The following is an 11,625-nucleotide window of genomic DNA, read 5'->3' as shown; positions in this document are numbered from 1 at the left end:
CAGTTTGTACCATGCTATTTAGGGGAGGCTGAAATTACAAGCCAGACTGGAGTGATGCGCTCACTGGAGTAACCTCCGTTCCCCAACACAGGAAAACCCCCCAAGTACTCTGCCTGTGAAGTGGCTGGAGCTCTTGGGCGTGAGGCATTATTATATAAATTCAGGCTCGCTCCTGATTCTTAGTACCCCGACTTGCCTGAAGGGGGGAATGGCACTGCCTGCCTGTGCAGCCCCGGCGCTCGGGCCGCCACTGCAACCGGAGCGAGGAGCGCCCGCCCGCACCACCTGTCCCCGCCGGCATTCCAGAGGGGAGGCCGAATTGGCAGTGAGCCGGCTCGGGTCGGTCGCCGCCTCAGTCGGCGCGGGCCCTCCTAGGGGTGTGTCTCGCGGATTCAACTCTCGCCCGCTCCTGGACGAGCCCCTAAAGGCGTCTTCTTCCCTGGCGGGAGCCGCGCGCGTCCCGCTCTTCGCGCTGTTGCCCCGAGGCCGCCGCAGGCGGATGCACGACCTCAGGCGACGCTGGGACCTAGGCTCCCTCTGCCGGGCCCTGCTCACTAGGGGCCTGGCCGCCCTGGGCCACTCGCTGAAGCACGTGCTCGGTGCAATCTTCTCCAAGATTTTCGGTCCCCTGGCCAGGTACGTTCTAGGCGAAAGCGGGGCTCGCGTTCCCGGGGCAGGGCGCTCCGGGGGCGGTGCGGGGAGGGAAGGCAGCCGCTAGGAGAGGAAAGGAGGCAAAGTTCCAGAGGAAAGAAGACTCAGGGGCTCCAGAGGGGCACCGCGCGCATTTGGCCACTCTGCGGTTTCCTCGCCGCGGTTCCGCTGGCAGCGGCAGCTCGGAGTCTCTGCTTGCAAGTCGGGCTGCCGGTCGGCTCCTTCCCCCAGGGGAACTCCGTACGCCCGGCTGCGAGCTCACTGGAGGTTGCCGCCAAGGTGGGCAACGGGACACAGGCAAGAACAGGGCTTCGGGGCGCTTGGGAAGGGAGCGCGAGAGCCGGGCAGACGGGGAGGTGGCGGCGTGAGCGCCAAGGGAGCTGGGAGTAGAAGCGCGGGGGAGAGCCCGGTCGGCAAGGAGGGATGAGGATGGGAGCCACGGAGCCACTGGGAGTGGAGTGAGACGCGCGAGGACCCGGATCGGGGGCGTGAGTTGGTAAGTGCGACGACGCGGGCAGGCTAGGTCCTGTGAGTCCGAAACCCAGCTAAGAGGCTCCGGAGGAGCTCCGGCGTGGGGGGCGGGGGCAGGCGGCCAGCGGGAAGGAGTGTGTGTGTGTGTGTGTGTGTGTGGGGGGGGGGGGGGTACGGCAGAAGCCGCAGCCCCGAGCCTGCCGGGAAGGAGGGAAACCGGGAAGGACGCCGCCGCCGCTGCTGCCGCCGCGGTGGAGTACTCGGTGCGAACCGAAGGGGGAAAGGGGGGCGCAACAGCGTCGCCAGGGGGAGGGGGGCGGTGCGGGCGCACGGCGAGCGCGGACTGAGCTGCGGGATTGACGTAACGAGCTTGGGTTTCCCCCAGCGTCGGGAACATGGATGAGAAATCCAACAAGCTGCTGCTGGCTTTGGTGATGCTCTTCCTATTTGCCGTGATCGTCCTCCAGTACGTGTGCCCCGGCACAGAATGCCAGCTCCTCCGCCTGCAGGCGTTCAGCTCCCCGGTGCCAGACCCGTACCGCTCGGAGGATGAGAGCTCCGCCAGGTTCGTGCCCCGCTACAATTTCAGCCGCGGCGACCTCCTACGCAAGGTGGACTTCGACATCAAGGGCGATGACCTGATCGTGTTCCTGCACATCCAGAAGACCGGGGGCACCACTTTCGGCCGCCACCTGGTGTGCAACATCCAGCTGGAACAGCCATGCGAGTGCCGCGTGGGGCAGAAGAAATGCACTTGCCACCGGCCCGGTAAGCGGGAGACCTGGCTCTTCTCCAGGTTCTCCACGGGTTGGAGCTGCGGGCTGCACGCCGACTGGACCGAGCTCACCAGCTGTGTGCCCGCCGTGGTGGACGGCAAGCGCGACGCTAAGCTGAGACCGTCCAGGTGAGTGCGCGCCCAGGCCCGGGCAGGCCGATGGCGGGGAGGCGCGGGCCGCCTCAGCCTGGGACCCAGGGAGCACCTTGGGGCCACGGCGATTGCGCCGCGGTTGGGTCGGCGCCAGGCGCTCTAGCAGCCGCGGGAAGCCGGTCGGCTCAGGCTCGGGGCGGCCCTCTTGGAGGCTGGGAGTGCGTGTGGGGGAAGCTGCCCGGAACGAGCGCTCGTGGCCGCCGCCGGGACGGGCGCCGCGCGAAGATCCCGCACCCGAGCGCTGGAAAAAGCCGCGTGCTCCGCGCGGTGTCCCTGGTCCCTCCTCTGCTCTCAGTTCTCTCTTCTTTCCGCTACGCCCGGGTTCCAAAGCCTTCAGGACGAGCTCTTTTCCTCCTTCCAGCGCCCGTTTTCTCTCCCCCCTTTTTTTTCTCCCTGCCTTTCTTTCCCTCACGCTTTCTCTCCACCCCCCGCTCCACCTTGCTTGCACTCCTGATCGGACTTGTCCGGTCCTGGTTGCTCGCTCTTTCCTTCCTACTCCTCCATTTCCTTCTCCCGCTTTTCTTCTGGCTTTTTTCTTTCTGTTCTTCCCTCTCTCTGCCTGAGTTTTCGCGCCTGTCCCCTCCTACTCTTTTCGCCCCTCTTCGATTCAGCTCTCCTGGGGCTAGTGGGTGTCTCTCTGGCGCTGTTTTGGGACATCTTGGGAGAGCTCCTGGTGCCCAGCTTGCACCCCTCACTGCTGGCTGCGCGCGAGGTATCCGTGGCGCTTTGTTGGTGCGGGCGGGGCACCCCACAGGCCAAGGGGTGGGCTGGGTGGACTAGACTGACTGCATGTGTGTTGGGGGCGCTGTCCCGGACCCCAAGTGGGGATCAGCTGTTTTGCCTAATTTACAGATGCCTGAGCTGGATTGTGGGGCGCCGCCAGACCAGCTGCTGCAAGCCCAAGGCTGATGCAGAAAATGTTGATTTATGACTAGTCGGTAGCTAGTTGCTCTTGAAGCGAGGGCATTTTTCTCCCTTCAGCTGCAGTGTCCCGTGCTGGAGGCCTTCCTGTACTGTGAAGGAGGCAGGGGCAGGTGTGTGTCTGTTGGGGTGCAGTTGCTGCAGCCAGGGCTCTAAAGACTACCTAAAACAAATTTGGGCTGGGGCAGGAAAGCCAGGAAGTGGAAGCAGTGTGTCTAGTTGCCAGGGGTCTCTGGGCAGGTTGGTACATGGCCTTGCTCCCTGCCTGTCTGTGGGGGTGACTCCAGGGACCCGCCTGGACTGCTGCCACCCCCTGTGTGTGTGGTACTACAAACCTGACAAGGTGGCCTTTTGCAGGTGACTCTTGGAACTCAACAGCCTGTGCGGTTTCTTATGTCTGGTCATAGGTGAATGGAACCCTCTGACTTTCTGGTAACCATTGAGATTTAGAGGAAAACATCACTCTGCCTCTCTCCCTCACTTTCCCTTCACTCTATCTTCCTGTCCTCTCTTCTGGTAGAATCTGTTGAACTTTCATGTATACTTTTCGGCGCTAACAGCTTTTTTTTTCCATCCCAAGAAAACCTTGGCCTCAAGAAGGAGGGCACCTCAATTCATTGTGAGGATTGTGTTAGTCATTGTCACAACAAGGTTCTGGTGTTTCAGAAGCTCCCAAATAATTTGGCAGTACTGAAAATAATCTCTCTTGCTGAGAGAGCTTGTAGGTGTAGAGAGGGGTGGTGATAGAAAAAGAGATTTGGCCACCAGGGAAGGTACAACCCTCTCTGGAGTCCCATGGGGGCCGTGTGCCTTTAGAAATCTTGAACTTGGAGGTCAGGGTGTCATGTGGTCTATAAACACATTATTACATGGTCTGAATGATTGATTATGGTGGCTGCTGTCCTCTGGCAAATTTCTTCAGACTCTTTCCTTAAGACACCTAGGACCCCTCATAGTGCAAGGTGTCCAGCCTCTTGGATTGTCCCAAATTGAGGCAAAATTATTTGAGATAAAATGGGATTTTCTTGGTCACAAAAAGGGTGATACCACAGTGCCATCTAGTCTAATCCAAGAAGAACCACGGTTTTAAAAAGTCAGTCACTGGGTCTTAAAAGTGTTTGCAAAAATAAAGTAAAATTTGCTAGAGAAACACATTTCTACCTCAAGGGTGCTTTTTTTGTTTTGTTAATTCCTGCCTGCTTCCAGACATCTTCATCTGGAAGAATAGTCATAGCCTGAGGGTTCCAGAATTCCCCATGATGTTGACAAATCCCTGGCTTGCAGGACCAGTTCTGTGAGTTCTGATAATCTGCATGAGCCAAGGTGTGCATATATGTGGGAGTAAGAGAGTGTATGTGATTGTGTATGTTAGTGTGTTTGTGTGTGGTGGGGGCAGTGAACATTTAGAGGCCAAAGCAGCTGTGCTGACAGGGATGCATGAGGGTGAGGGGCTGGTGAGGGAGATGAGAGCCAGGTTTCAGGAGTTCTCGCACAGAGCAGCCTCTCCATGCCAGCTGGTTGTCTCGCTGCTGAGCTGAACTGTGGCACAGCAGCTCTGTCTGCCTGCCTGAGAGTCCAGACACCTGGGCCTTAGTTCCAGGCCAGCCACGAACCAGCTGTGTGACCTTGGACCAGAGCCTTTCTGGAGAGCGCTTCCCAGTTTAAGATGAGCTTACACATCCTTTATCTTTGGGAATTTCTCTGTAAACTTGCACTAACCTTGGGAGGGGTGCAGAGCGGGTGTAAATATCACCATTTGTCAGATGAGAATGAGGCCCAAAGAGGCTGAGGGACTTTTCCCAAGGTCATTGAGCTCCTTAGTGATTCAGCAGGGATCTGACTCCAGTTCTCTCTGATGCCCCAGCCCTTGCCCTGTTGACAGTGCCTTGGGTTTTTGTGAAGACTGAGGAAATGCACATAAGGTATTGATCACAAAGTGAGCACTCAGTAAATGTTAGCTCATATTGTCATCACCAACACCAGCATCATTGTCATCAGTAATTTTACACAGGGGAGTGTAGAACTGGGTGAAAATCAGCTCTTCTCTACATCCTCGAATCTCTGTGCTCACCATGAGTCAGTCTGGTGGCAGAGGGCAGAGGGGCCTCCGGTCGCCATGTTGGCAATCCCTGCAAAGCTGGGCAGGATGGGAGAAGGAAGGCCTGGTGGATAAGCCGCATTAGGGAACCACAGCAGGGATGAGGGAGAAGTCACAGCCGTCCATCCATATCTGGGGATGGGGGGCATGAGCATGAGATGCCATCATGGCTGTTAGCCAAGCCCCTGAATCCCGTTCCCAGGGATAGATTTGAGAAGCTGCACTGCTTAGCGGATGGTAAAGTGCTTGGGGAATATTTAACTGCTGAGTAGAAACGACTGTGATCACATTGCCCGGAGAGGACAAAGAGAGAGTGCTTGGCTGGCGAAAGGCTCAAGATGTTCATTAAGAACAGTATTTCTTTTTTTAAAAAAATAGAAACTGCATTTCTGTGTCTGTCTGCCAGTATGTTGTTTGGGGTTAAAGACGGGTCCTGCTCTTTTTTTGAATTTCAAGGAACATTTTTAAAAATGTACCAAAATATTGTTGCTCGGCAGCTGTTAAAACCTCCAAATCCTGCAGGCTTTTCTCAGGCCAAATTCCCTCAGTTTGTAGCCAACTCTGGGGCGCAGCTTGACCTGTGGGAGGAATTTAGAATTGGGCCCAAAGAAGTTGCACTAGCTTCATTCTCCTTCACCAGGTTCTGTGCTGGCTGGCACACACGGGGGTCCCCATTTCTATGACTGTTCAAGTCATAAAACATTTCTATTTAAAGAATCTGGTCATCATACTCCTGTTACACCCTAGTCTTTCAGCATCTTTACATTTTTCAACAGCCATACTGAAGGGTAATCAATTGTCATCTAAAGCCCAGTAGGAAATCACTGACAGGAAAAGTCTGAAAGGTATTTAGATGGAGAAATGCTTTCTCTTTTTTTCCATTTCCTTTTAAACGGTGCCTCTATTTGGAAAGAGCCTTAGTAAGAACTATATGGTGCAAGTATGTGTATCTGATGATGCCTTGTGTGCCCAACCACCCACTCTTTCCCCTTCTTGATTTTGCAGTGAAGCCAAATGTTGAGCTTTTGGTGCAAGGTGAGGCGGTGAGTTGATGGACTGTTGGGGCCAGCAGTACTATCCCTGGGGTCCATCAGGCCGTATGTCAGGTGGGCTCTCGCTAGGATAGCTTTACTTAGCTGACAGTGCATTTCTGCAGCTTTCTTTAATGAGTGCTGTTACACACTTCCAGCTATTTCACAGGAGATGGGAAGAACCTGTAATGGTCACATCTGTAGAACTTCAGCAGTGTTTACAGCATCATCATGTGCATGGCAAAAATCTTGTCAGAGTCCTGACAAAGCACTAAGTTCTCTAGGTAGTATAAAAGGTTCCTCAGAATTAGCGTTTTGTAATAGCAGTTTTAGATTAGTGCTCTTATGTGGCAACTAAAATGTCAGAGCTTGTCTTTTATGGATATCAGTAGTCAACACTGGTTACATGAAATGGTATTAAAAGAATAGTCATTCCTTCATTCAGTTACTCAACAAAATTTTATGAACTGCCCATTCATTATATTCTGGGGAAGACACATCATCCTTGCTTTCACAAAGCTTACAATAGAATAGAATATTTTGGTATTTTAAGCTATTTAGTAAAGGAGATGGATTTTGTTTAGGAACAATTTGAAAATCAATAATGTCTTTCAAATGCCATACATTTACTAAAACACACACACACACACACACACACATAACCAGAAAAGTATGACTGTTTGTGTCACAGTTTAGGTCAAATCAACAAACTTGGTGGAATAACTATCATATCTTCAGTATGGTGCTAGCATTTGGGGGGAGATTAGCGCCAAAGCAAACCCAAAAAAGCCAAGGTCACCATCCTCAGTCTTGAGTCATTAAAGATTAGAGTGTGGTGTGCGGAACTCTACAGTATAGACTGTTGGTGTGGGAGGAACTGTATGACTGGGGCCAGGCTCTCCCCTTCCTTGGGCATCAGGGTCTTGCCCTGTAAAATGGGAAATTTTCAGATGCTCCCGTTCTTTCTAAAGTATGAGGAATAGGGCGGAAAATGGGGAGATCTGTTCAGGAAGACCTCTGGGTTCTATTTAGAAGAAAGATGGCATTGAGGATGGGCATTGCATCGTCACGGCATTGTGGGTTCCAGTACAGAGAAGGTTCACGCTTGGGGAAGGGTTGAGAAGGCTGCTGGGGTGGGTTCTGATCATGGAGGGCCTGGATGGTAAACACCAATGAGTGTCAGGAGCTCTTGGATGGAAGGAATGTGAAAAAACACAAAGGTAAACGAAGGCTGGAGTCCTTTTAAAGGTACCTACCCAATTTCTAGTCTAGAGGGGAGGTGGTCCTATTGATCAAAATGGAGAGGTTGAGAAGGAGATCTAGTTTGGGCTGGAGGGGGTCAGTCAAGAGTTGTGACTAGTCTGTGTTTCTTGGACTTCCAGTCAGGGGGCTTGTAAGGAGGTGGGAACTGGGTCCCTGGGACAGGTTAGGGCTTAGCTTTCTATGTGAGAGCTGTGAACCCAGTTAATCTGAATTCAAAATCGGCGTTATTATTTACCTGATGGCTGCGATTCACATGTGGGACTTTTAGGCAAGGAAAGGATGTTTGAGTAGAGGAAAAAGATCGAGAGTTATGATTACATAAAAATGAGAAATGTTCATCTGTCAAAAAAGAGCCAAAATGAAAAGGCATGTGTCAAACTGGGGAAAATATTCACAACAAATACAACAGACAAAAGGCTGACATCTTTTCTGTATAAAGAACTCCTATGAATTGATTAGAAAAACAAAAATATGCACAATTTACAAACGGGGAGCCACAACTAGCTTACAGACATGAAAAAATATTGTCTCCCTGGTGCAGAAGAAATGCAAGATTAAACAGTAACAGGAAACCCTTTTTGACTCTCTAATTAACCACTAGTATTAAAAAGCCAAAACACACATACAGCATCGCCACCACCACCAAACAAAAAAGGATAGTACTCAGTGCTGTCAAGGGTGTGGCAATACCATCATTCTCATACATTGTTGGTGGCAATAAATTATGTGTCATAAATTGAGAACCTGAAAAATAGATCTTCGAACCCTAAATTTGCTTTCTAGGGTTTTGCTGAAACACATAATTCTAAATATACATTTCATTCATTCACTCCTTCATTTGTTTATTTATTTATCTATACTACAAATATTGGGTATCCTCCATGCACTAGGCACATAGGTGCTGGGGACACACAAGAGGAACCAGACAGATGTGGTCCTTGCCCTCATGGAGCTTACTGTCCAATGAGAAAAATACACATGAAATGGATAATTACTTCCCCAAAATTGTGAGAAGTGCCATTGAAGAAAAATACAGGGCACTCCAAGAACATATACTGGGACTATTTGTAAGATCAACAAATTAGAAACAGCCTGAACATTTATATAGAGGACAATGTTTCAAGAAATCTCAAAGTATCCACTTGAAGTAGTATTACAAAGCCATTAAAATGCCCTTTTATAGAGTATGAAAATTTGCTAGTGATTTAATGCTAGGGGAAAAAGAGATAGAAAATTGTGGACCCAGTATGCGTTTAACTGTGTTGAAAAAGAGAACGAGAAACAACTTTTTACTTCCTACAAGATCTAAAAGGCAAATGTATAAAATGTAAAGATAAATCATTGGTTTTGGACTTATAATGTATAAATATGTAATTTGTGACAAGGACTACATAAAGCTGGGGGGACGGAGAGGTATAGGAACATAGTTTATGTATGCTATTGAAGTTAAGATGGTATCAAAGCAAATGAGATTGTTACAGGGTCAGGACGTTAAATTTACACCCCATGGTAACTACAAAAAAAAAAAAATCGAAGAATATGGAAGCTCATAGAGACAGAAATTAGAGTACAGGTATCAGGGGTGATGGGCAGGGTAAATGGGGAATTAATGCAAAATGAGTTTAGGATTTCTGTTTGGGGTGAAGGGAAAGTGCTAGTAATAGACGGTGCTGAAGGTAGGTGGGAAGATTTATGTTCTATATATGTCTCCACAATTTAAAAAAAAAAATACTAAAGAGGTAATGACAATTAAATGCATACATGGTTCTGGGTGGGATCTAAGAGTAGAGGAGGAAAGGATCAAAAGGACTTTTTGGGGACAAAAGAAAAAAATTGAAATATAGAATGTAAGCTTTATATCAGTGTTAAAGTTCTTGAACTTGATAACTGCAAATCAGTGAATATCATTTTTCATAGGAAATGTACATAGAAGTATTATGTGTTCAGGGAGTATGATGTGTCCAGCATGATCTCAAATGTTCAGAAAATAGGTAGAGAGACAGACAGATGATAGAGAGAATGATACAGCAAAGGTGGCAAAATATTAAAATTGGTGAATCTGCATATCTGAGGGGTGGGTAGGGATATGTTGGAATTCTCTCGGTGGGTTTGTATTTATTTTTTCAACTGTCCTGTGTGAAATTATTTCAAAATAAAAAGTTTTAAAAATGGTAGACAAACTTTTTTTTTAATTCAATTTTATTGAGATATATTCACATACCATACAGTCATCCAAAGTGTACGATCAGTTGTTCACAGTATCATCATATAGTTGTGCATTCATCACCCCAATCTATTTTTTGAACAGTTTTCCTTATACCAGAAAGAATCAGAATAAGAATAAGATATGAAAGTAGAAAAGAACACCCAAATCATCCCCCCCATCCCACCCTATTTTTCATTTAGCTTTTGTCCTGATTTTTCTACATAACCATCCATACACTGGATAAAGGGAGTGCGATCCACAAGGTTTTCACAATCACACTGTCACCCCTTGTAATCTATGTTGTTATACAATCGTCTTCAAAAGTCAAGGCTACTGGGTTGCAGTTTGATAGTTTCAGGTATTTACTTCTAGCTATTCCAATGCATTAAAACCTAAAAAGGGTTACCTATATAGTGCATAAGAATGCCCACCAGAGTGAACACTTGGCTCCATTTGGAATCTCTCAGCCACTGAAACTTTATTTCGTTTCATTTTGCATCCCCCTTTGGGTCAAGATGTTCCCAATCCCATGATGCTGGGTCCACATTCATTCCCTGGAGTCATATCCTGTGTTGCCAGGGAGATTTACACCCCTGGGAGTCAGGTCCCACATAGCAGGGAGGGCAGTGAGTTCACCTGCTGAGGTGGCTTAGTTAGAGAGAGAGAGAGAGAGGGCCACATCTGAGCAACAAAGAGGCACTCAGGGGGAGACTCTTAGGCACAATTATAAGCAGGTTTAGCCTCTCCTTTGCAGTAACGAGCTTCATAAGGGCAAGTCCCATGGTAGAGGGTTCGGCACATCAAACCGTCAGTCCTCAATGTTTGTGAGAACATCAGCAACAATCCAGGTGAGGAAGCGCAACACCTCTGCATTTTCCCCCAGCTTCTCAGGGGGGCCCTGCATATATATTCTTTTAATCCTTGTCCAAATTACTTTTGGATGTGTCTCTATTTCACACTAACCTATGCAAACCGACCTGGTCTCACTTCCTCTTAAAAGTTCCATGTAATTATGGTATTTGAACAAACTGTACGAGTTAAATTGTTTAGGAAACATCTCTTCCCTTGGTCTCCATGGAATTTGAAGTTTTAAAACACAGTCAGTATTGTCTTTTACCCTTTGGCCCGATTTGCCTAGTCCTAACCACATCTCCTTCATTCATATCTCTAGTTGAAGTCTGGACTCTTTTCAGCTTTTTTAACAGTTGCTATATATGCTAATACAGACATTCATATCTGCCGAGTTCTAGCTCTGAGTTTCAGGTGTCACACAGATACCCAAAGTTCCAGGGATCGATCAGGTTATACACAAAGGGATCAGCATCTCAGAATCTGGAGGTAGCCATTACAATTCAGGAGTAGATGTGACTGCTGTAAGACCTTACAATCTAGGGACCATTGCAATAATCATTTCCCTGTTAGGCTGTGTTCTAAGATTCAATTCTGAGTTTACACATTGTAGTTAGTCCATATTGGTGAGGCATTATAGTGTTTGCCTTTGTTTCTGGTGTAGTTCACTCAAAATGCTGTCTGCAGGATCCATTCACCTCTTTGCATGTCTCACAGCTTCCCTCCTTCTCGCAGTTGCTCAATATTCCATTGTATGCTCACACAACAGTTCACCATTCTGTTCATCAGTCAGTGTACCCTTAGGCCACCTCCACCCATTGCAGATCATGCATACGCTCTCCATAAACACCAGTGGGAAAATGTCCATTCATGTCCCTGCTCTCAGATCCTCCAAGTAAATGCCCCCTAATGAGGTAGCAGGACCTTAAGGCACCCAAATACTTAGCTTTGTGTGGAACCACCACACTGTCCTCCAGAAAGGGGTAGCCATCAACCTTTGAATGGATAGACTAAATTTGGTATATCCATGCAACAGAATATCATTCAGCTGAAAAAAAGAAATGTAGTACCTGATACATGCTACAACTTGGATGAACTTTGAAAACATTCTGTTAAGTGAAAGAAGCCAGGCACAAAAGACCACATACTGTATGACACCACTTATATGTAATGACCCAGAATAGTCAAATCCATATGGACAAAGTTA

General features: G+C 48.4%; 1 protein-coding gene across 1 annotated transcript in view; it reads left to right on the top strand.

Annotated features, from left to right (window-relative positions):
* Window positions 1-208: 208 nt before the first annotated feature.
* The window catches only part of HS6ST2 (heparan sulfate 6-O-sulfotransferase 2), a 447,470-nt gene continuing 436,053 nt past the window's right edge, over window positions 209-11,625 (top strand). Inside the window, exons 1-2 of the mRNA XM_037821008.1 lie at window positions 209-636; window positions 1,508-2,026. Of these exons, the coding sequence (XP_037676936.1) occupies window positions 209-636; window positions 1,508-2,026 (947 nt within the window). The remainder of the gene's footprint in view (window positions 637-1,507; window positions 2,027-11,625) is intronic.

This window comes from Choloepus didactylus, chromosome X (assembly GCF_015220235.1).
Source record: "Choloepus didactylus isolate mChoDid1 chromosome X, mChoDid1.pri, whole genome shotgun sequence".
NCBI classification, from domain to species: domain Eukaryota; kingdom Metazoa; phylum Chordata; class Mammalia; order Pilosa; family Megalonychidae; genus Choloepus; species Choloepus didactylus.
This window is presented reverse-complemented; position numbering and strand designations above follow the sequence as displayed.